The sequence below is a fragment of the Oryza sativa genome, chromosome 2 (genome assembly GCF_034140825.1).
Source record: "Oryza sativa Japonica Group chromosome 2, ASM3414082v1".
In the NCBI taxonomy this organism is placed as follows: Eukaryota; Viridiplantae; Streptophyta; class Magnoliopsida; order Poales; family Poaceae; genus Oryza; species Oryza sativa.
In genome coordinates, this window is record NC_089036.1 from 27,961,061 (window position 1) to 27,986,328 (window position 25,268).

The 25,268-nt window shown below is 43.7% G+C and overlaps 3 protein-coding genes across 3 annotated transcripts; all 3 read right to left on the reverse strand.

The window, feature by feature from the left end:
- Positions 1 to 395: 395 nt before the first annotated feature.
- On the reverse strand, positions 396 to 2,337 carry LOC107278263 (uncharacterized). The gene is made up of 2 exons (XM_026022866.2): positions 1,786 to 2,337; positions 396 to 690 (listed from the first exon to the last, which is right to left on the reverse strand). Exon 1 carries the CDS (start codon positions 2,242 to 2,244, stop codon positions 1,819 to 1,821), a length of 426 nt encoding a protein of 141 aa, XP_025878651.1. The 5' UTR covers positions 2,245 to 2,337; the 3' UTR covers positions 396 to 690; positions 1,786 to 1,818.
- A 4,384-nt stretch (positions 2,338 to 6,721) lies between these two features.
- LOC4330296 (E3 ubiquitin-protein ligase At1g12760) lies at positions 6,722 to 11,027 on the reverse strand. Its single transcript, XM_015770131.3, has 5 exons — positions 10,404 to 11,027; positions 9,020 to 9,139; positions 8,796 to 8,928; positions 7,912 to 8,076; positions 6,722 to 7,090 (listed from the first exon to the last, which is right to left on the reverse strand). The coding sequence occupies exons 1-5, from the start codon at positions 10,946 to 10,948 to the stop codon at positions 6,914 to 6,916; spliced, it is 1,140 nt and encodes a 379-aa protein (XP_015625617.1). The 5' UTR covers positions 10,949 to 11,027; the 3' UTR covers positions 6,722 to 6,913.
- A 3,360-nt stretch (positions 11,028 to 14,387) lies between these two features.
- On the reverse strand, positions 14,388 to 21,436 carry LOC4330297 (homeobox-leucine zipper protein ROC5-like). Its single transcript, NM_001416820.1, has 9 exons — positions 20,884 to 21,436; positions 20,530 to 20,774; positions 20,300 to 20,417; positions 19,445 to 20,161; positions 19,245 to 19,346; positions 18,908 to 19,135; positions 17,071 to 17,248; positions 16,469 to 16,842; positions 14,388 to 15,308 (listed from the first exon to the last, which is right to left on the reverse strand). The coding sequence occupies exons 1-9, from the start codon at positions 20,980 to 20,982 to the stop codon at positions 14,955 to 14,957; spliced, it is 2,415 nt and encodes an 804-aa protein (NP_001403749.1). The 5' UTR covers positions 20,983 to 21,436; the 3' UTR covers positions 14,388 to 14,954.
- Between the last annotated feature and the right edge of the window lie 3,832 nt (positions 21,437 to 25,268).

Genomic DNA, 25,268 nt, shown 5'->3' on the forward strand with positions numbered 1-25,268 from the left:
GATATGCACTCGCCAATTCACCAACTCATCTTGGAGGATTGCAATTATGGACTCAGAAGATGCCCTTTATGCAGAACATGATCCCATTGTTTACAGCAACTTGGACTCTATATTGTGTTGTTCACTGTTCAGTACGTACTCCATCTTCGTGCAACTACTTGATTCAATCAGATTTTTTTTTAATGGAAAATTTGCACATCTCAATTTCATCTGTCTGTGTTATATATATTCTATGATCGTTAATAATTAATGTGATTTTACATGATAACAATCTTATTTGTCACTCTTTTTCGCGCTAGAGTAGCAAAGCAGCATTTTGACCAGAGACAAGCAGAGTTTTATGAAAAAATATCTGCACAGTCCGATAAATATCATTCGTAAGGAGAGCTACCGCAGAAGATATAAAGGCACAGTTTGGATAATGAAAGCGCTAGCACCAACCCATCACGTGACGTGAGCATAGCTGTACAAACCTACAAAACATCAATTCTACTACTGAGTACTCCTACTGAGTACTCCCTCCTAGATTGCTATATTTTGAGACGGAGGGAGTGCTTCATAGATACAGTAAAAAGAAAAAGGCAGAGCAACTGCCTGAAGAAAGTATCTACATAGATCGAAGGGGATTTATCCTTCTATCCTTGTTCTAACCATCATCTGTTCATAGTTGTTCATACCCCTTGAAGCAACCTATAAATCACAGAAAACCAAACAAGACAGATGTGTCAATGCAAATATCATGGGTACAAGAATTTTACAGTACTAGAAAATTAGTTAGTAACTTTATTTTTTCACGGTAGATTTGTTACTCCCTCCGTTTCATATTATAAATTATTTTGACTAGTAGAAAAACAAACACATTTTCAAAATATGTTTTATGTTAGATTTAATGAAACTAATTTGGTGTTTCTAATATTACTAAGTTCTCCATAAACTTGGTTGAATTTAATAAAATTTAACTTGAAAAAAGTCAAAATACTATATAATTGGAAGTGGATTTTTGTCCCTCAAGGAGACATCTCCTCGTTTTGTGTATGTCGTTTAAAAAGTTATAAAAAATTTTAAAAAAATTTGTCAAGGTAGATCAATATATGATATATATCTTTTCGTAAACAAGCGAGTTAAAATTCGACTAATACAATTCGAAACAAAAATAATAAATTTGACCATGGATTACACATTCTATTCATAGTCAAATTTATTGTTTTTGTTTCTACTTGTGTAAGTTGAATTTGAATTTACATGTTTGTAAAGTGACATATCATCTATCCTACTAAATTTTTTCAAATGTTTTAATGACTTTTTAAGTGACATGTAAAAATGAGGGATATTCTATTAAGGGATGAATTGAGTTTTCCTAGATAATTAAAATTAAGGTGTTAGCTGGAATCATGCATGTATATTAGTACTAACAACTTATGCAAAGCAATAGATTGCCACGATCGCATTGTCACATTATTATCTCTTTGGTACATGATAGATGATTACTCCCTCCATTTCAAAATGTTTGACACAGTTAAATTTTTAGTACGTGCTTGACCATTCGTCTTATTCAAAAAATTTAAATAATTATTCATTCTTTTCATATCATTTGATTCATTGTTAAATATACTTTCATGTACACATATAGTTTTATATTTTTCAAGAGTTTTTAATAAGACAAACGGTCAAACATATGCTAAAAAGTTAACGGTGTCAAATATTTTAAAACGGAGGAAGTAGATGATAGTTAGGTGAGAGAGAGGGAGAAGGATCGTGTGGGATGGCGTTCTGCTCTACACAAACCTGATCGATGGATCCCTCTAGCGGCCGGGCGCGTCATCCGGTGCCGCGGCCGCGGGCGGCAGGACGGGAGGAAGGCGCGGCGCGGTTGGACTCGACGGCGCTGTCGGGGAGGGGCCGGTCGAGCGAGAGCGAGAGCTGGTGCTGGCCGCAGCGACCTGCGGCTGCGGGCGCCGGCGGAGGCGCGGGCCGGCGGCAGAGCCTCCGCGACGCCCGCCGCTCGTCGCTGACGGCGACGGCGGCGAGCTCCTGCTGCACGAAGGAGAGCTCCATGCGGTCGAGGAACGCCGCGTGCTGCTCCTCCGTCCACGCTCCCTCGCCGCGCGCCAGCGCCGCCGCCAGATCGTCCATCCGGTCCACGCGCCGAGCCGAAGGCGAGGCGCGCGCGCGCGCGGGCGGACGAAATATCTCGCGGAGTCGCACGGACGAAACGAACACCGGGCCTGCACTTGGTCGCATCATATTATACAAATCGGCATGGCGTTGTTGTTGCACGGGGCTTGGCTTGGTTTGGTTAAGGCGTTAAGCCACGGTGAATACGACGCATGCACTGGCGCAGTGGCGCTAGCTCCATGCAGCTTCGCGGTGAGGCGACCCGATGGACGGATCAGCGGGAGATATTTTTCCAGGTTAGGTCAGAGTCAGCTCCTCTCTCTAGGGAGCAAAAGTGCGTTGACGCTTTGCTCACTTCACCGCATGTATCTATCTGGCCCTGACACACAAAAGGTAGCGCGCCGTGCAGCCCATGCTGTGCTGCTGGGCCAGGTCGTATATGATATTCGGCCAGTTATTTCTTTTCTCTTGCCCAACTGTCACGCGCCCACGCGCGTAAGTATTCAACAGGACATCTATCAATTCCATGGAGTATCCTCACGTGCCGTGTAGTGTAGTTGGCGGCCAGCCCATTGAGGAAACCTGAAACCGCAAGAGCAAAAATATCTAGGGCAGTCTTCAAGCGTTACTATAAAGATTGTTTCGATGGTTGGTGGCGAAAACAAAGAGTATTAGATTGTGATTGATTAAAGGCTTATTTAGTTGAAGGACTTGACTACACAGCAAGTGGTAGTTGGTTTGTCTATAAGAGGCACTATCTACCTATACTTTAAATACAATTTTCTCTTAAACTACTCATCCGATTACACTGTTGTGTTCGTAACAATTAAATCTTTATAACAAGATCTCACATGATTATATTTTAATGAAAAATAATAAATTACTTTTATAATATATCTAAATTACTTTTAGATTTCACTAAATTACTTCTTAGACATATAAAAGTAATTCAATAAAGTCTAAAAGTAATTTACATATATTATAAAAGTAACTTATAACAAAAAGAAAGTAACTCTAATTAATACATTTTTTTTCATTAGACGTGACTACACAGCTAGTGTTAACTAGTTTGTACTTCATCTAGCATCTCCTTTCAACTTGAACAATGCAAAAGTTACTTCCAATTAACATTGAAGTTACTTTTAAAAATTGTTAAACTTACGTGTGTTGATCTGTGCTGATTAAATTTAATTTCTAGACAAAGTCATATTTTTATCCCTGCAACGAATTTACTTCTAATGTCGTGATAAAGTTACTTACGTTTTGTTTTAAGTTACTTTTATAATATATGTAAATTACTTTCTTATTGAATTTACTTTTATATGTCTAAGAAGTAATTTAGTGAAATCTAAAAGTAACTTATATATATGATAAAAGTAACTTACATATATAATAAAAGTAATTTACAAATATAAATATTTTTTCATCGTAATATAATCATGTAAGATCTTGTTGTGAAATTTATTTGTAACGAACACAATGGTGTAATCGGATTATAGATAGGATAAAAAATTTGAGAGAAAACTTTGTTTGAAGAGAAAAATGACATGGGAGAGAAAATTGTAGCCTTTCTCTCTGTGACTCTCTTTGAAGCAGGAATTGCGTGTGCGTGTGGTTGGAGATCGGACGGCTCTACCAGCGTCGCGCGATAGCGCTAAAACGAGAGGGCTCTCGAATTAGATTTTACGTTAGTTGAATGTTACATTTTGTGTACATTTTATCACACCAAATGCTAAGCACGCCATGCTTTTTAGGTAAGTGTTTGTCACACTGCTACAGCCGTATCTTGCCACATTTTAGTCTTATTATAACTTCACCAAAACTTTGCTATACAAGTGTGACTAACAATTTGATAAACACGCATTAGATAAGGTTTGACAAAGAAATGAGTCTACGATAAGTGAAGCCAAAATGTGGCAAGTCACTTACGGTAGTGAAAGAAAGATTGGTCGTTTAGTTGGTAAAGCGTGGCATTCAACCATACATGCCAATGGATTAATTAGATACATTCCATTAAAAATTTATCGGTTTCGAAATATATCATTATTATTTACGTATTTGTAATGATGTCACTGGTACTTGTTTGTAATCTCAGTGGTGCCACTAAGATTCATATTTTGCATGTATTGGACGAAAATGCCCTCATCTTCTAACTCTCTCTCTCTTCCCTCATCCTTTCTCCTCTCTCTGACCCGAATCTCATCGAAGCCGGCGGTCCTCGTTGCTTCGGCATCGTCGTTGCCCAGGACTCGTCGGGCGAGCGCGGCGATCACCGTCTCCATCACCGACAGCTGCCGCCGTGGCTAGCCCCGCGGCCGCCGCCAGCAGCATCCCTGACGCTGCCCTCTATTGCGGGAGGTACATCGCCAGCCGTGGCGGCATCGCCTAGGCAGCAGCACCAGGGTGAATGACCGGCGGGCGGTGGAGCGCGTGCAGCAGGCCGGCGGCGCCGATGCTGACGCCTGCTCCCCCCGCGGGCATCTGCGTGAGGTTGAGGGTAATGGTGGGGAATGGCACAGAGACGGAGAGCGTCACCATGGTGAACGGCATGGAGGTGGAGAGCATCGCCATGGTGAGGAACGGGAGGTCGCCTCCCCAACAAGCGCTGACGGCGGGGTTACGCGCCAGCCAGTCCCTGAGGAGGCCATTGGCGGCAGCGAGGAGGGAGGAGGGCGCAGAGAGTTGCGTGCCCATCCATAGCTCGGTGTAAGGGCGGGCCAGGTTGGGGTCGTTGGCGTCGGCTTGGTGCATGTCTCAAATATGTGTAAAATTGTAATGGCACGGTTCCAAATACTTGAATACTAGTGGCATATTTCAAAACTAGCATATTTTCAATGGTATGGATCTAATTAACCCTTTAATCTATGTGCCTTGTGCCCAAATAAAAACAATGTGCTTTGCCTTGATCTTAGATACATAAATAGAAAAAAAGGATAACTTTCTTGAGAAAACCCCTAATGCCAGTCATTTCTTTCCATTCACCGGATTGAGATCAAAGGTCTACATAGGATTAGACGAAAAACTCTCATTAGCTCAGCTTGGCTCGTTTTGTTTTGTAACGAGCGGAACTCATGTTTTAGTTCGTTTCAGGTAACGAGTCAACTTGAGCTACTCACGAGCTAGAACGAGCCAAGGCTAGCAAAGGCAACCCAACTCGCGAGCGGCTAGGCCTAGCACAACCCAATAAAGCAGAACCAATAAGGCGTGGCACAACTCCCTATTATGGCAATCCCTAATAGGCTCCCAGCCACCACCCGCTCTCAGTGTCTCGTTGTGTGACTCCATTTAGTACATATACCAAACCCTACCATCTCCTACTTCTAGCAGCCGCCACCGTCCCACACTTTTTGCTTCAAGCGCATCGCCTTCAAGAACCACCGTTCACCATGGTTGAAACCCGAACTTCGGTGTGGTACTTGCCCCCACCCTCCTCCGTCGTCTCCGATAGCTCTCGAGGCTCAGTAGCCACCAACTGAACAACCAAGATTCCCACTTCCCACCCACCTCTTCCGTCTCCCACCGTCAAATTCACCACTTGCTCACCATCGGTCACCGCCACTTAACCACTTGGCCAAGATTCCCCCGTAGATGCCACCACCACTCGCGGCCCTACTCCATCACTGCAGATCCTATGGCACCATCACCACCACACACTATGAGTTCACTGTCTCCTCGATCTCTTTCTATGCCAAGGAACTCACCCATCTTTCCCGTCACCTACCCTCCCTCCTACCTTAGGATCGCCACCACTTCGCCAGAGTTCACTAAGGTTGTTGAGGTGGAGAAAGAAGCTCACTAAATTTAGTGAAATTAATTTGGTATTATAGATGTTGCTAATATTTTTCTATAAACTTGATCAAACCTGAAGAATTTTAATTAAGAAAAAGTCAAATGACACAGAACAAACATAGGAATTGAAGACACGACAAATCCATAAGGTGAGACCTTGTGTTAATTTTTACTCAAAATCCTTATGAAATGGTCCATTCTGTAATATTTTCAAAGGAATTTTGAGGGTTCGATCAAAATCCTTCACTTTTCCTTTGTTCCAAAGGAGCCCTAATATTCTGTTGCAGAGCAAAGTGGTTCTCTAAATTAATACCAGGACATCGTTCACCAATCTACAGCTCATTTAAATATGTTTGTAGATTTGAGAAATTTACTTAAGTAGAGAATGATTTATATTTTGTGATGGAAGAATAATTAAGGTGGATGGACATATATTTCAAATACAAACTGTCAAAGACTATTGATAACCTATATAACAAAAAACCGTGCGATGATGCACACACATCAAACTTGTCATCATTGCCAATATTTATACTAAGCCATAGCATAATATGAAGATTTACTGACAATCAACGGAAACGACTGGATCCAAAAAAAAAATGGCGTGCTACTTCTTTGAGTTCAAAGAGGCAAAAGACTCAAACTAGTACTCCGTATATACACAAGCAAGCAGGTGAACGACACACAATGCTCAGTTGCACGTATATACACAAGCAAGCAGGTGAACCACACACAATCCTCACCTTCCACGACTCACACAACCTACAAGACAGCAGGCAGCAGCGCAAAGGCATGTGAAACAAGGAGACATGGGGCATGGTGACCACTATGAGCATATATATTGAATACAAGAATTTACATGGATCATTTGTTTTTCTTTTGTTATATTAGCAAACACATAAGAACGCACACTCTAGGGGATTTGACATGAAAAGTACCACAGTTGTGACAGAAGTCGCGTGGGACGAGAAGCTAAATACCGATTATGCTTGGATTCTCTCGTGGAGATTTATACTTCTTCACTACCACTGCTGCTACTGTTTTTTCGAACATTGAACTTGCATAGGGGACAAGTCGCATTGATGTGCAGCCATTTATCAATGCAGACACAGTGGAAATGGTGCCCACAAGGGAGCTCACGCAGCTCTGCACCATCATCATACGCTGACAGGCAAATGCAGCACTCCTGCACCGATCAATTGGATGGTGAAGTCATTTATCATAAAATATAAGGGATGGCTGGGTGCAACAGGACTAAGAGACTTAGATTATAACCATAACGGGTGAACAAGAAAAATGTTCCATGATGCAACAATCCAAGAAATCACTTAGAGAAACAATATCAGTATGAAGAAACTTTGAGGCCAAAAAAATGAGGTAGTTAAACCACCTCTTTTATTTGCTAAATAACCAATACAAAGGCTACAGATGTATTTGGTCTGAAGGTCCAAATGTACAGAGTTGGGCAATTGTAAGCTCAAACTCATGAGTTTATTCTTTCCAACTTAAGCTCTAAATTTCCCTTAATAAGAAACAACTAAGTGAGTTTACAATTAAAAAGTGGCTCATGACTCTACAGCATAGGGTTTGCATTGCCTCCTGAATACTGGCAATTCCTCATATTCTAGTACGGAAATTTCAAATATTGCATTTACCCCAGTAATGGGACTGGATACGAGCCACTTTTTTTCACCGGGAAATTATGAGCCACTTTTTCCCTTCTCAGGTCAATTTTGTGTTACAAATGAGTTCAATCACCTACTTCTTCCCCAGTATAACTAGTAGTGGTTTTGGAACTTTGCTAGTGGGAAACTTTGATGGTTTGCTAAGCATGCTGCAACTAGTATGACAAACTGTGATGTGCCAACTGTGCCAAACAGTCAAACACAGTTAGATGCCTAATTTTGTAGAAATTGATCAAATCAGGATGAATCAGACTTGATTAAACAGTCAATAAAGTACACTCAGAAATTGTTGATATAAGAAAAAGAAAAGTGAACAACTTACCGCATCTTCAGCTGCAAGTACTTTTTCAATAGGTTGGTTGGTGCCACATTCTATCATTATTCCACCGGAAGATCCAGTCATGTTGACAGATTGCTTTTCAGGCTCATCCATCCTCCGAAATTTGTATCTTGGAATTTGGCGAATATCATCTTCCGATGCTCCCTCCTGGTATCAACCAGATGGTAAAAACATTATCATGTGTATACTCATCTCCAAAGCGATGTAATCCATGAGATATGCGATGTTCAAGCAGATTATTCATATATACTGCACACATAAATTATTCTAAGGAAAGGAAGCTGGGAAGTCTTACTACCAGCATACAATTAAACAATATTAATATAAACCCAGAATGATGAGTATCGGGATGTGTCCATAAGTCCAACTAGGGTCAGCTGGGACAGTTTGAAGTTTGAACAGCAAAAGAAATTGATGAATTTAAATTTAAAATTTTGCAAAATGATTAGAGAACACAAGAGAAATATTCCAATACTGAACTTTCTCAGTTTCCTAGCGATATCCGACTTTTAACAGCTTAACGTCAACTGAAACAGTTTTAACAGTAGCTAGCCAATATCACCCCATTTATTTAGAAAAACCGTGTGGTCTTTCAATTTCATCAGGGGATGGACCTGGATCGGGGTCCTCTTGAACGAGGCCATAAAAATAATTGCATTCCATGGACATATGTTCCTACTAATATGGCCAAGGCCTAACCAGTTGATTTTGAGAATAGTTACAGCCCTATACGGTGACCAATTTGAAGCAAGAAGAGAATCAACGGCACAAGAAGGGTAGACTTAGCATAATTACGAAAATAAGTTACTAGCTGTAACATTAATGACATTCTCTACTGTAGGCATAAGGCATTCAATAAACCATACCTGATCAGACACAGCATATAAAATTGCTATGATACATGGGAGGCAGCAACAAACAGCAATTCCAATGATGCAAGCCAAAGCAACACAAAAGACGACAAAGAAAACATCAAATGCCAGAAAGACGATGCAAAGCCTGCAGATGAAGTGTAAACAGATATAATGAAAAACAAATAAAATGATGAGACATGTCAAAAACTTCAGGCATATCTTAGAAATTATATTACCAGTAAAGTTGAGGTGCATCATGAGTAAGAACTTGCCCACCAGCAGATACCCAGTAAAATCCGATTATCCACCATATAAAGGAGAACATTGTATTAGCAGACTCCAGATGTTTTGCAATACTGCAAGCAGATTTATGAACAGAAAAATTATCAGGATAGAAGATATGGTGGCCAACTGAACTAAAAGCAAACCATGAAAAATAAATTAAATGGAAACTATTTCCATTAAATACACTAAACTAATTATAATAGCTCTGATTTCCCATAGAAATAAAAATTTCTAAAATAAAACTAGGAAGGTGTGGTAAATAAAAATGAGATAAAGGCTTATAGAAGGTAGAAAAGCACAGTCGCATTTCAGCATAGAAATATGAGAAAGTTATGCTATATTCAGAGATACACAGCAGAGTGACCACATTAGTGTGCCTCTCCTCTCTAACTGACAATCAAAACCTCCAGCATCCAGCATAGCATAGATGCATGCTATATTATGTCTGTTAAAGCCACAACATGCTTGAAGTCCATCTTAAGAATTGACATTCTGCAGACAACTCATATTGGCACTAACATAGAAAAACCAGTATGATTCATGTAACTTGCATTACTAGAAGCAACTAGGTGGATGACGAACTAAGATAAAGTGGACAACAATAACTTCTGGCAAAATAGGAACAAATGCAACAAAATATATCTTAGTGGATTCACAGACAAAGGTACTTGTTCAAGATCACCAAGACTTAACTGAAAACCCAAGGAACAAACAAAGTTAGTTTTAAATATTCATATAATTAAAATCAAATTTGGTAGTCATTCTTGTTTATTCTATAGGACTAAAGCTACTGAGAGCTTTAAAAAGTAAGCGATCATGCAGAAATAATAAGGTTGTCACGATATAGCAACATAAGAAACACAGGTGAGAAAATTATGCATGTCCAGTAAATATATGAGCAGATATTTTGTTACAGGCTTTCAGGTTATGGAAATCAAGCTAAAAACATCCACTTAGAACTTCAACTATAGGTCCATTTCATGTATTCAACTATCTTTGTTCACATATCAAGCCAAGAGTTAATTCAACCTTGGTTGGGAACTCTCATATGGTTCTCCTTGTTCCAATTAGGCAAAAATTAAGACCCACAAGGACACGACCAACATTTCTAGCATACATTATGAACATAGTTAAAGGATTAGTCTTGAAATTTGGTACAAAATTACTAGGATACCTGTAGTGTGACCACAATTTCTAGTTTACCATGAAAGGAACGATAGCCTTGAACTTAACAGTGAAAGACTGAAAGTTACTTCAACTAGAACAAAGCTAAAGTTTAGAACAATTAAAGGATCGGTAATAGCAACAATCCCTCTAATCAGTCCTTTACATTACCGAACATAATCGCCATTGCGGCCACGGGGAGCACGCTCGCCGGCGTCCTCGTCACTTGACGACGACGATCCATCGGTTCCTGTCTCCTCGTCGGCGGCCATGGGGGATTCACCGCTCTGGCCGCGGCGCATACGGTACTCGATGGCGACGCAGGCCATGTGGAGGACGCACTGAACGGCGTACCCAACGATCCAGAGGCGGAGCGGCATGGACGGGCTCTCTTCGCGGCTCAGCGCGAGCACGGCGGCGGCAACGAGGATGAAGGCGAGGTTCCACAGGAGGTCGAGCGCCACCACGGGGCGGGAGTAGGCCCAGTCGGCCTGCCGCTCCTCCAGCTGATCCGCCGCCGCTTCCCGCACCAGCAGGGACGGCTCGCGCATCGCCCGGCGACCGCTCCGGCGCAGGAACCGAGCCGCTCCCCGGAGCGACGGCCGCCGCAGCGCGCCACCGTGGCGACGGCCGCCACCGCCGCCGCCGCCACCGAGGAGCGGTGCCGAGTCCAGGCGCGCGTCGCCACGGGGGCTTGGGGATCGTGGCGTCGCCATCGCCGGAACCCTAGCCGCGGAATGGGGAGGAACGTGTGGGCTGGGGCTCTGGTACTACCTTTCCTCCTCCTCTAGAAATGAGAGAGGAAATTTTCTTTCCCGGAAGGACTGTTCTTTACTTGATTGTCATCTCGCGGAGAATTACAATTTTGATTCTGATGAATGAACGGTGATTTTTTTGGGTGAAAATTGCACGGTGACGTATTGGTTGAAAATGTTGTAATGGGAGATTGAAGTTTGATTGGTTTAACCTACTTTTTAGCATATAGAATACGAGCAATTTTTTTCCTTACCAACAGGAAAAACAAGCACAAGCTGTAGCTCGATGGAAATGGTTGGAGATTCACTTCCCAGGCTGCTACAGTTATTCGATTTTTTTTGGGTTGCCTTTTGTGGTGTTGCTATAAGTGTTAAGTTTTTTTTTCGCCTGAACTAGTGGGTAGAGATAATATGTCATGTGCACCTGTAATTTTAGCTTTGTGTATCAGCTCGAAAGGTAAGAGAAGACAGTGAAGGCTTATCGGTGGAAGCAAAGAGGTTTGGAGTTGACAGAGGGGGATGGCTGCCTCAGGTATGGGAGGAGGACATTGAGCACATGGGCGGCGATGAATCCAATAGCACAAGCTATAGAGATAAGAAGCGGAAGAACATCAAAGATGTTACGGGATATAATAGATAAGGTGTATTATGACGGTATTATTATAAAAGGAAACACATGGTGGGTGAGAGCGGGTAAGTGGATCTTGCTAGTGTTAATAAAGCATATGGACGAGATGGTTGAATATAGAATGAGACGCTAGAGAGTGATGGTAAGTGGTAGGGTTAAATTTCGAATAAACATTGTATTAGAATATGACATCATGGTTGTATTATTCGGTGCTCACTTTATAACATATAAACACAAGGATCTTTTGTTACACTTTTGTGCGTACATGTGGTGGCATGTGCACTTCCGAAATACTGCATACGTAAATTAGGGATAAATTTCGTAGACTTACTACATACCAATATATTTTGAAAATCTAAGGTTCCTTGTTGCCACAAGTTGTTGGTGTTTCTGGCCTTATAAGGAAATTGCTTGACAACAAACATTAGAGCAAAAGGATTCGGTCGCTATATCCGCTCTATTTTGTAAGCCTGGAACATTAGAGCAAAAGGACTCGGTGCAAGAGAACCTTTAGATTTCCCTTTGCCCTAACTTGTTAATTAGAGGATATATCATTCTAGTGTTTTCAATACACAAAGGTCTGGAAAAAAAAAGGCTAAGTTGTAAGGTATTTGACGCAACGGTAATACTAACCCCTTCAGTGATCTAGAAATAATGAACAATACCCAAATATTTGATAGAGTGTATTTCCCTCCATGAGCAGTAGCTAGCTAAGTGTAAGCTAGCCTAAAATTCACGGGCTATACTGTATTGTTCTGGCCACTCTCTCCAAGTTTATTTTTTCTATTTGCTTTGTTCTAAATGTTTGCGGAGAGTTGGACTTGGTTCGTGGTAGCACAACAACTCTATTAATTGTTTTGGTCATATCTATCACACTTTTTTTTATGAACTTAGGCTGTCTTGGCAAAAACAATCATAGAGTTAAGTGTAGTTTAGACCATTATTATTTCAATCATCATGTATAGTTGGGCCAATTATGAGTTTGAGGCCCATTTATAGTATAGTTGTTACATCTAGATGTGTGAATGTGCTTTTACGCTTTTTACCAGTTGATATTTGTATCTTTCTCTTGCACATGGAAATATCTATATGGGTATATTTCTCAATTTATGTCTTCTATAGGCAATTTATTCTTAGCCATTGGATTAAGATCTGACGAGTGGTATGTCACAGACACACACACACTCAAATATATATATATATATATATATATATATATATATATATATATATATATATATATATATATATATATATATATATATATATATATATATATATATATATATTTGAGCCTGATCTGAACCCTAGCTTGAGTCCTCCTACCCTTGCCGCCGCCGTCGCCACCACCGTCCATCTCCCTTCACTTAGCATCCTCTCCACCACAACGATTATCTCCGGTGCCCTTCACCGTCTTCTTCGCAATCTTGATGGGTCATCACCTCCGGATCCACATTTGTTGTCATCGTCATGATCGAGCATTGTTCAGAAATTAGTCACCATCGATTGCCACACCTCCACAAATACGTCTCCATACCTTTCAAAAGAGCACCAAGCGATGTGAGAAAAGGATTGGTTGAAAGAAACTAACCATATGTGTTACAACCCGTAACTAAAATGTTTATTTGTGATTTTGTTAAATATTTGGTTATTTTTTTGAACTGAAGATATCCTTTTGTGGCTCCTAATACAATTGGTTGTTTCCTTATTCACGTAAGCAGGATCTGTTCATGTGAGCATGTGACATTGTGGGAGTGGGGCCATCTCTTCTGCCTCGCCAACATCTGAGAGCTTGACATTTGTTAACGGAAAAGGCAAATGGTAAGCAATATTTTTTCCAACTTCTACTGCATATATGCAATGCCTCTCTCCATGGAATTTATGGGCCTTTTAAACCGAGGAATTTCCTTACAATTGAACTAACCATATCTCGTAGTAGAAGAGGAATTTCATCCAACAAGTATACATTTTGACCTATGTTTGATGAAATTATTGAGTGGAACGAATTCAGTGATCTAGAGAGTACTGTAAACACTGGCTACAGTATCCTCACGACATCATTGGCCCTGTTTGGGGAGCTTGTCCCAGCTGCAGTTTTTCTCAAAAGCTGCTTCTGCTAAAAGCTGCCCCAAACAGTCCACAGTTTCTGAGAATCTGTAGCTACAGAGCTGAAGAAGCCAGAAGCTGGGTTTCAAAGCTTTTTCAGATTCTCATAAACTGGCTATCAAACAGCTGCTTCTCAAAATCAAAAACTTCTTCAAACAGGCCTATTTTCACGGCTCACGACCTAACAAGCCGACGCCACGGACGCGGTCGTTGACAAGAGGCTTCCAGTGGGCGCAGCGCGCACCAGCCACCACCACTCCACCAGGGCCAATCTATGCCGCCTGCAGGGGGGCGTGATAACCCAATCGTTTTGTCATCTATAGATGCGGCGTGAAAAGGGTAAAAACAGCGTGTTTTCTTTGGGGTAGATCGATGAGGTGACGAGCGTAGGCCTTTCAACTTTTCGACTGTACTCCGTACAGAACTGGGTAGACTCCCATGACCCATCGCCATCGCAGTCCTGCAGGCACGTACACACAGCTGCGCTGGTGAACATGAAATGCTCAGTACTCACTGTTCCGGGGTAGACAGGATCTTATGTGGTCGTAGCACTGTAGAGTACTAGTACTGGTACTAGTATTTCCTTGCACCAGGCGTCATGCTGCTCGAGTATTTGCAGGCCAGCACGTACAACTAACTGTAGTAGTACATGCAAACACCAATCCATAGCTTTGATCCCATGTGTATTGCAAAAAACAATTTTCAGCTGATCCATAGCAATGCCACTGTCAAACAGACATTATTGGCTGATACACTTTCTGAAACCTTCAATTTGATCCTACACTTGTACCATAACCTATATGAAGTATGGACGACACTAGTACAGTATGAACCCAGCATTTCCGAGAAACTACTAGTACAGGCTACCTCATACAGCCATAGCACAACAAAAAACAAACAACACTAGAGCAACGATGAGCCAACTGCCAAAAGTATACAGGTTTGACTCCCTAAGACGACGAAACTAAAGCATAAGTTTAACCCCTCGAAGAAATGTCCAAAATGCATGGTACTGTATCATCCAATGATCACCGGCTGCCGGGGAGAGATCGGCGTACGGTAGAGGCCAGAGTCAATACCCGAACCACCACCATTGCTCTGTGCTAAGGACCGGCCAAGCAAGATCCTTATCACCTAGCAAAGGTTATTTTCTTTTTTCAACGCGCGGTTCGTTCTTGACTCAGGCTCGTCGCCGCCGGCGTATCCCCGCGGACATAAATCCACTGTAAACACTCAGGCGTCGCACTGCAGCGCCGTCTTGATCTTCTTGATGGTGCAGGAGATGAGATTGTTCACGGTCTCGACCGATTCCACGGTGAGCTTGGCGGTGGGCTGGTTGTTGACAAGAATCTGGAACGCCACGGTGAGCAGAGAGCCGCCCGTCTCGTACCCGGTGGCGCCGATGCGAGGCCCATCGGGCAGGATGGCGAATCCGGATGGAAGCAGAGCAACATAGGTGGAGTCGCCACCATTCATGACAAGCTGCATTGCCGGGATGTCTACCGGAGCGTACACAACAATGGAGCCAGAAGCGTCGGTGCACGTCTCCTGAAGTATCAGCATGCTGCTCTGGTTGGCACTCACAGCCTGCATCAGAAAAGGTAAAAAAGAAAATATCTTGTTTTATTTTCTGCAAAATATTATGAACTACAGAAGCAACATAATTAGAGAAAAGGATTCATGGGGGTAAAGAACGAAATTTAATAGTGACATTGTACCCGCGAGACTAGTTAACATCTGACCAGTCATAAACAGTTCAGACATTAGCCTCATTATCCGGAGATGCTAGTGTTTGGAGGATTTGTTTTTCCTATGTTTTTCTTGTCAAGCAGTCCCTGGAATCATGATCTGCATACAGGATCCGGATGCATGCTAACGCATGGTACACACACAACACAGTAGTGCAAGTTGTCAACCTGACACCTTTTTCAAGCAGATCTGCGTTTCCTACCCTGTTCTGTCCTAGTTTGTCCTCTTCTGCAGACCTCGTGTAAAGTTCGGTGCTAGTCGTTCTAGTCGGGCCTTGATTACGACCCTTTTTTCTCTAACCGAACAATATCTGATGGAAAGTTGCCAGACTTTTTGTTTGTGATCTTCTCCATGTCATCGTCAGTTTACAATATTGGTTATCGGGTACGGTGTTCATAGTTTAGACAGGAGTAGCCTTTTTTTCTGGAAAGGAAAGACATTAGTAGAGGTCTCACAAAACTTGCTAACCTCTCATTTAGGCTACGGGAACTTATAAACTTTTCTTTGTTAGGCACAATGTCTCTACCTAGCTTTCAGCAATCTTCTTGTCAATGCACTGATCAGTATATAAGTGATTAAGTGCAGTGCTAAGTAGAGTTTGGGTTGAAGATAAGAAAAGGGCTACTAATAAATACTACAGACCAAGAACTTTAAATCGTCTACTATAGGCCTATAGCAAGTTAACAAACGAATAAGGTGGAATAACTTTAGAATTAATAGCCCACCCATCACCTAGAAATGGAACGCACACCTACATTACATTGGCCCATACTTGTGATTAATGCAATACATACAGCATACCAGCTTGTGTGCAGGCTTGTGTCGGAAGAGACCACCGAAAATGGTTAGCCTTATCTACTGTGCTGTTTTGTTCGAAATTGATGGCACGTACTGCTAAAAAATTACTCTACGTTTTACTATATACAGTAGTACTATCCAGTTAGGCACCGCACAAAAGAAGAAATGTTTAGAGCAGATTTGGGGTAGCAAATACTCACACTGGCCCTGAGGAGTGAAACCGAGTTCCCATCCCGCTGCCCCTTGGCGATCTGGGTCATCTCCTGCATGGGGCCTCCATTGCTGAGGATGTCCCACTCCGCACGCAGCTGCTCATCGCGCAGGAAGTTGAAGAGCTTCTCCGGAGCCACGGGCACCCACACCGAGGTGGCCGCGCTCAGCACCACGCCCGGTGGCTCTCCAGGCTCGCTCACGCTCTTCCGTGCCATCACGCGCACGTCCTCCCCGATGCTACCGGTCGCACCATCCAGCTTGCTCCATTCACGTGCAGACGATGCGCTCACCCCAGCACAGAAGTTCTCCGTCATCCGGCGTGCCAGCTTCAGCATGCTTCGCTTGCCCTCTTGCGATATAGCTGCATGCATCAAATGCAACACGTAATTATCAGTATTCCAAGCCAAGATATCTGTCCTACAACTGCACTGGCCATTCTACTCGAACAATGGAGATATTCTTTCAGTTTGTCCTGTTTGAATGACGTCAACCGAAATGAATTCCATGCAAAATTTGCGCACAGTTGATTCCGCAAATTGAGCTCGTTTTAGATGGAAAATGGCAAGTAGAGGTTCAGAATTTCCTGTACCAGTCGAGTCATTTGCTGTCACTGTAGCAGAGGACATGAGGATGGCAAGGCATTCGCATTGGCGCTGCAGCGTCGCAAGCCAACGCCTGGCGCCAAAGGCGAGACCAGACCGAAGGAGTGGACGGTAGAGCTGGTGCACTGATGCCTCATCGTATTCCGTATGCTCAACCCATGTGACCTACAGGGTAAATGCATCCGTTAGCCCATAAATGCACGCCCACATGCATGTGTCTTTAGGTGCAATACATCAGATGAGAGCTCTGCAGTGCAATACAACACCCTACTGTGGCTTCACAGTGCAGAGCACATTTTTGTTTTTACCCTAAGTTTTCTTCCCCTCTTTGCTGTTGGTCAAGTAGGGGCAGAAACGTAAAAAATGTGCAAGGTTTGCCTGTTAACCAGCCTCGAGATGTGAACCTATACTGTTGACCACCAACAAGTAACTTGGCATTAGCGTATAATTTGTTTAGTTACTAATTTATATCTGGCCTAAGGGTTGAGACATTTTGATCTGTTGTTATTCATAAGCAAACAGACTAAGAACTGGATTCATCCGAAATAATGTATCAAGAAAGCAAGGAGTGCACAGTACGGGAAAAGAGTACACATGAGGGAACTACTGAAGAAAGATTTTCATATCTTGAGCAACATAAAAAAATAACACAAAGAAACAACAGCAGATGTCTGTGCACATGGATTAGCCAACAAATTTCAATCATTTCGATCAAGAGTGCAACATTGTTAATTCATTGCCATGCGATATACCCAAACTTCTGAATGATGCGTGCAACTAGTTTTTTTTATTTTTAGGGCGTGCATGCCAACTAGTTTAAGAGTTATTTCTCCATCTGAACTCTTCAAGAAAGTGAATGAACTCACCAACATGATGTGCATATTATAAACCAGCATGTGATTAAGTTGACAAAGGAATAGTAGAACCAAATATGTTTCCTAAAAGCCCCTAGATCAGGTGGTATTTCTACTGAAATCCCTAATCCCATCCAACTGCTCTTTACTTCAAATCTATTAAAAACAGATTAGATGCCGGATATGTTGTTGGTTTGTTCACCTTAGAAATTCTAAACAAAATGTTTCCTTCATTAGTGCCACAGATTGAGATCAAATTAAGAATTGTGAAAACCCAAGGACATAGAGACCAATTTTTCAACCAAATAGGAGCAAGTGGTCCAGATTTCAACATGTAAGGGACATATTGATTAAATTGCGGACAAGAAGTTACCCAAGGTGCACCATCCAAGGGGTAGAAGCATCTAATCCCCTAGGAAAGTTGGAGCTAAGAATAAACAAGCAAAAGAAAACATGTTTGGGGAACAGTGTTGGATCCACAAAAACACTTAATTATTCTAAATAAATTGTATACTCCATCTCCTCGTTGACCAAACGAATTGTTTATTTTGGGTAGTGGGCTCATAACCCTAATTAACCTATTAGGCCTTGACTTGTGAACACTATGCTGCATGGGCATCAGCAAATCGCACCATTAAACTAATCACACACTCTTAAACAAACGTCATCCCCAAGTTCTGAGCAGTGCATAGTGATAGTGGTAGTGGAGAAGTAGTGGAATTAACATAGCTCTAAAACGCCGGGGTAAACTTTGACCAGTTACTTCGATGTAAAAAATCCAGCAGTCCCTTTCAAAATAAAAAATAAAAAGCAGTCCCTTTCAAAATAAAAAATAAAAAAAATCCAGCAAACCTGTTCAGAACTACAAGATGACAATACTATTAACTGACTTACTGCCACATTAATCATAGTGAACCATTATTGTGAGAGAACAGAGAAACCATTTAAATGGCTTCTTGTTAGTTGTTACCTTGCAATACCCATTGGGAGTGTCTTGCATCACACAGCCGGAAGGTACCCTCCTACACTTCACATTTCCACCTGTGGGTGCCGTTCCAGAATTATGATCTCTCACTAAACCATCAATGGACACATCAACTACTGCCCATGCACCCTCAGCCAGCTGCTTACAAAACCGGAGAAATGTAACCTCCCTAATTGGTACTAGAGGTGAGAGCACCTGTAGCTCAGCCTTCATCTGTTGCAAGCAAACACAAGAAAAATTAACAATTCAGAAAGAAAATATGTTAGCTACGTCTTACACTATGTAAGATAAATGAACATTAGCACTGTTGATCAGCACTCACCAGCAGCAACGCGCCATTTCTGCTTCCTGCAATGCCGGTAGACACCTCCTCAAGCACTGTTGCCTTAGCAATCATGCACGAGAACATGTCAGACCACCGTCTCTGTGAAATGAATGCAAGTAACACCAACATTAGTACATTATAGGATTGGAACGGAACATAAGTATACGGTGCGAAATGTGGAGGACATTAGCCCAAACCTCATCCATGAGGGTCTCTACAAGGGCAAGGCTGTTGTCGATGATGACTAGACCGGATTCCCTCGAGGCCTCAGAGACGTAGCCGGCAGGCTTCATGCCAATGCACGGTAGGAAGGAGTGAAGATACTCCTCAAAGTTGAGCACCTCCTTGCTGGGAGAACCAGGCAGTGCCGGAACCCACAATGGATCGTCCATCTGTGCCATCTTGACAAGTTCGTCCATCGCGCTGATTGCAAGCTCTAAGAACACGGACCTGTCGATGTTACCCACCAGCGATGGTATAGCAGCCCCGGTTGCGCGCGCAGGCGTGATCACCGTGCCCATCGGGCTCGACACGCCTCCGGCGAACTCATTCATACAGCCGGGTAGTGTACCGAGAGACCCTAAGCCACCGATGCCTCCGATCGCTAGCTCCAGCGACGAGTTAGGCATAGGCAGCGAGAGGTGCGGCTGCAGCAAGGGCGGCGGCGACAGGAGGGAGATGGGCTTGCCTAGGAACTTGGTGGCGAGGGCGCACACGCGGTTGAGCTCGTCCTTGAGGCGCGCATTCTCGATGCGCAGGTGCTGCTCCTCTAGGGACACCTCCCCGAGCATGGCGGGGCTCCCGCAGCTGCCGCACATTGGGCTGCGCATCGCCTCCCGGATCGTCATGTTCTCGGCGCGCAGCTTGTCGTTCTCCTGCTTGAGAAGCGCGTTCTCGTGCCGCTCCAGTTGCGTCTTGGTAAAACGAAGATCGCGGCGCGCGCGGGGGGATCATGAAACCGTGTCAGGAAATTGCACGAAACGAACCGGCTCGAACGCCGACGAGAGAAGAAGACTAAGGCACACGATGCGATGTTCTCGCGGATGATTTACCTTCATCTGCGTGCGGCGATTCTGGAACCAGAACTTGACCTGCCGCGCATCGAGGGAGAGCCTCCTGCTGAGCTCGGCGCGCTGCTTCTCGTCCGGATGGGGGCACTCCTTGAACAGCCTACACAAGACGGACGCATCGATCCATGCATGAGAGGACAAAGAGAAAAAGGTTGGCACAGAGGAGAAGGATGCAAAGTACGAGCGAGCGTTGAGAGGGGAATTTGCTTTACGCTTCGAGCTCTTGGATCTGCTGCGGCGTGTGGCGGTGGTATCGCTTCTTCCTCTTGCGGGAGTTGCTGGGCTCGGCGTCCTCGACGTCGTCCTCGCCGGCGGCCGAGATGGCGTCGAGATGGTCGCTTCCCGACCGGCTGTCGTTCTCCGCCTCAGTGTCCCTCGTCATCGCGCCGCCCGCGCTAGAACCAGCGCCAGCGCCGCCGCCGAGCATCCGCCCGCCGATGCCACCGCCGGCGTTGTCCTGTCAACAAAATAGAGAATCAATCAATAACCTCTCGATCGAGGAGAAAACTCTCGTGTCTACGAACAGCTGACGCAACCCCGGTCCGCGACAGCCGCCGAACGCATACCAGCGCGAGGGAGAGCGCCGGCGAGGACGCGAAGCCACTGGCGAAAGGGAACTGCATGCCTCCCCCGCCGCCGCCGTCAAAGAGGCCCCCAAAGCTCATGCCGCCGCCTCCTCGCCGAAGCAAAACACCACGGCGTAAACTCGAGAAAGTCCTCTTCCTTGGATCTACCCCGCCCCTCCCACACGCCTCACAACCCGATTCCTAACCCACGGCCCAACGAAGAAGAGTAAGAGACTACTGGTAGAGAGATAAAGCCTCGCCGAGGCGAGCGAACCCTCAAAACCCTAACCCTCCACGGCGGACGGAGGGGCGGGAGAGAGGGAGGGATAGATTAACAAGGCGAGCGAGCGAGCGAGCGAGCGAACGAACTGGTGGCGAGGGGAGGGGACGCATCCGATTAAAGAAAGCACTTATGTACGGCGGCGGGGAGATAGGAACGGGAGGAGGGAGCAAGCGGAGGGTCAAAATGGCAAGTCTAGTGTGGAGACGAGGGGAGGAGGGAGAGGAGAGGAGGCCCCCCCGTCGTGTGGACGCGAGAGAAAAATAGAACCAGCGGAGCGTGGGGGTGAGGTGGGGGCGGGGATGGCGAGACGCTGACGACGCTGAGGCAGGCAGCGGCAGCAGCAGCCGGGTTGCGCGGTCAAACGGCCGGATGGATGCGTGCGCGCTTAGTATTTTGTTGCGTTCCGCGTCGCCTTTTTTTTTTTTTTTTGCCTTGGTGCGGGTGAAGTGCACAGCAGAGAGGAGGGGTCGGTCAGGTCTCTCTTGGGTCAGAGGCGCCGGTGCCCGCTTCCTCTCCTCCACCGGTGCGCCGTACGCGCCGTGTGCCGGCGTGGCCGTTATGATCTCTCTCCGGTGATCTACGGGGACGGACGGGACACGGGGGGATCGAGCGGTCGGGAGATGGCGAGGCCACGTTGTGCAGGCCGGGGTTGGGCTGGCGTCCGTGGGCCCATGGTCAGTGGGCGAGCCGCGCGGGTGTGGGGGCCGTGTGATCTGTATCCGACGGGTTGCAGTTTGGTGCAGAATTGAATGCGCCCCAGAGAAAACACAGGATGCCTCATACAGAGCTCCCTAGCCTAGCCAGTCCATGACGCTGGGCCCCACGGTAGCCGAAGGGCCCACGGTCAGTGTCTTTCGCCCCACGCACGCGTAGATCCGGGATGAGGAGGGGGGAGGTTATGGAGGCGGGCGTTAATGCAGCGCGTAGCCACTGGCCGCGGCGTGGGCGGTGGGTCCGGCGGCCCAGTGAACGGCGGATGTGGGGCCCGACCGCGGATCCGACGGTGGGGGCGGCGTCAGCGGCTTGCTCCACACGAATATTGAGGCGCTTCAATGGTGTTACAGTAGGTGGAAGGGAACCGTCCTGGCTGGTCCGGCTGGCTGGCTGGGCTGGACCGGGGAGGAGCTCGGGGGAGGAGGAGGCGTCTGCCTCACGACCAGCTCGGCCTATCTTTCGTACCATCCCCATCTTTGGAGAGTGTTTAATTTTTGCCATGCTGCGATCGTTTGGTGTTTCTGTTGCTGTCAAGATATCCTACGACCTGATATAGAATCTTCATTGGTTGTTCATGGGTCAGTAATCGCGTCATAAACAGGGCTGGATGTGGCCAATCATCAGGCATGGTATGCCCAATTTTGATCACAGTCCGGCTTTCCAGTCTTGTAGGAAGTGAAGTTTGGATGGACAGCCCCTGGTTGGTAGGTACCAAATCTTATCTGTCGCTTCATGTGACGCATGAATTCGGGTTCATCTGCATTAGCGTCATCCAAACACTTTAACCTATGTTTCCTGTATTTGGTTAGTGTTTATCTACTCCCTCCATCCAAAATAAATAGATCTATCATATCTTGTCACAGATAAATAGGGGATAGGTGAGGAGATATTATTTCCCCCGCATATCATGAAAATGAGATGAACTCGAAATGCAAAGCCTAATATGTACAAGTAGTGTGTTATTTTACTATTGATTATGTTTGTGTCGTGCTACAGGATTATTACCGGCTTACACAGTCCCTGGAGGTAGATGTGAAGTTACAATCTTACCCCGGAGGATACATAGGAAGTTACTACAATATCCATGTCATGCTAAAAACCTAAGGGTATGGTTGTACATTTATGTGGTCCCCATATCTTTTGGCGCTAGCTTGCAAGAGTGGTTAGAGTGGTTCCCGAGGCATCTTTCCAAGGAATATTCCTCGCTCGACGACATATCACACCACTACTTCATCATTTCATTAGGAATCAAGGATCTTTTCACAATACCCTCTAAGGGATGGTTAGTCCAAGGCATAAGCAGATGGGAGAAGGTTGGATATGGATCATGAATAAGCTGCCGGAGTTCATTAATCCAGCCATTGTCCTTAAGTGCTTGCCAATGGATGGTCCTTATTTCCCTTCCGATGCATAAAAACGATTTCTAATCTTCACGCTCCATCAGCCCTATTTGAATAGCACTTAATTTCCTCTTGTAGTAGGCTCTAACACTTCTTTCCAAGCGTCGGTTATTTGAAATTTATATGTCTCATGAGTCAAAAAGTATTTGCTACAAGTAAAACCTTTTTGGTTAGAAGTACAAGTCGAGAAGTATTTACCATAAGTAAAACCCTCTTTGGTTGGTGAGAAAGAAAATGTTTCGGTCGAATAGGGGATGGAGTTTGTCTCCTGCTTCAACACGAAATAAACTTGAAGGACACCTTTAGAACGGTGATTAGAAAAGGACATAGAAATTGGACACGGTTGCTTGTGTAAAATAGGGATTATAAAACAAATAAAGACTTGTAGATATCGTAAGGTACACTGTTGAAAACTTTACATGCATGTTAATGAATATACTAGAAAGTAAAGCTATGATAAATCAATACAGTAAGTCTATGGCCATCACGTGATCGCACTTCGCTTGTCATTCCCACGACCCACGGGAAGAAAAAGAAAAAGAAAAAAAGCTCATAGTGCATGTTTTTTCCCCCACGTTTTTCCCCTTGAAATCGCTCGAGTAGGAAACTTTCCTTTGCTTTTAGTGACTGATTCAAGTAAACCAAATGGTGCTATAGTACCTGAATCCTTAGGATCTTCAATCTTTTTATTTCCTTTGATTTTTCCTCTAGTCCAAAGGACCCCTAACAATAATAGGAAAAGACCAAAATACTCATTATTCATTATCAATAGAAAAATATTAGTGCGTGGATAGGGTAGATAAAAGGTATTGGAGAAAGATACAACTGTCAAATTTTGTGGGCCGAGGTTAAGTAAGATAGTAGAAACCAATTTATTTGAAAAAAAATAAAACTCTATAAATTAACTTATTTTGCAACGCAGGGAGTATGTTCTTCCAATATTCCATTATACAACCTTGTTTGTTACCATGAGCATGCAACATATTTTAAAAAACTTGGTATTATAAATTACTAAATTTGGATTTAATAAATTGTAAAAAAAAAGCCATAAAAAGTATCATCAACAGTTGAAAAAAAAACTAAATACATCTTGAATATTTATAAATTTCGAAATTGATAAAACCTTTTTTTTTGTGTTGAGCGAAGTGAGCGTAACTCAACTGATTAGATTTCTTCAGGTGGAACTAGCCCACCTAAGTTCAAGTCCTATATTTGACATGCGTTTTCGCATTTACATGTATTTATTACTATATTGGTCCTATCCAGATTTATGGTACTACGATTTATCTCATCTACTCAAAAGTTACTATATTTTGCGACGGATGGAGTATTTAAGTGGTAGGCAATGTACATATCGATAACGAGGCGTCTGTGGTGATTTTGAAAATATGATGAGGTGTCCATGGTGACATCGAAGATATGATTTTATCTTCTTCAAATTATCGTGAGAATTTATAGGCTTTCTTATTAGTGTGGGAAATTGGATTTATCTCATCCACTCAAAAGATACTATATATATTTTATGACGGAGAGAGTATTTAAGTGGTAGGCGATGTACATATCCGTCGGTGAGTTTGAAAATATGATGAGGGCATGATGACATTGAAGATATGATTTTATCTTCTTCAAATTATCATGAGAATTTATAGGATTTCTTATTAGTGTGGGATTTTATAGCCTGTTCACCTTTTTAGGATTAGTTAATGTGACAAATGTAGGAGACCTCTAATTAACATGCATAAAGATTGGGCATTTTGAGGAAACTCCTACATTAACCTTAAAAATCTTGCAATTGGTTAGACCAATGGTGTGTTTAGATCGTATCGAGAGTTGGCTTTAAACTAAATATGCAATTGAAAAATACCAAGCACTCTTTAGTTTTAGTTGTTCTATAATGATAAATAATAATGTGAAGTTCTATCCATCTTGGCTCCGTTCGGGGGAGTTTTTTTTTGGGGCAATAACAACTGATGAACTCTAGTATCTCT

Coding starts and splice junctions, on each gene's coding strand:
- LOC107278263 (XM_026022866.2), bottom strand. CDS start 2,244: ATGATGCGACCAAGTGCAGGCCCGGTGTTCGTTTCGTCCGTGCGACTC.
- LOC4330296 (XM_015770131.3), bottom strand. CDS start 10,948: ATGGCGACGCCACGATCCCCAAGCCCCCGTGGCGACGCGCGCCTGGAC. Junction 9,140..10,403: donor CGCAATGGCGATTATGTTCG/GTAATGTAAAGG, acceptor ATCTGCTTGCAG/TATTGCAAAACATCTGGAGT. Junction 8,077..8,795: donor TATATGCTGTGTCTGATCAG/GTATGGTTTATT, acceptor GGTTGATACCAG/GAGGGAGCATCGGAAGATGA.
- LOC4330297 (NM_001416820.1), bottom strand. CDS start 20,982: ATGAGCTTTGGGGGCCTCTTTGACGGCGGCGGCGGGGGAGGCATGCAG. Junction 20,775..20,883: donor CGGCGCTCTCCCTCGCGCTG/GTATGCGTTCGG, acceptor TTTTGTTGACAG/GACAACGCCGGCGGTGGCAT. Junction 15,309..16,468: donor TTTCACTCCTCAGGGCCAGT/GTGAGTATTTGC, acceptor TTTCTGATGCAG/GCTGTGAGTGCCAACCAGAG.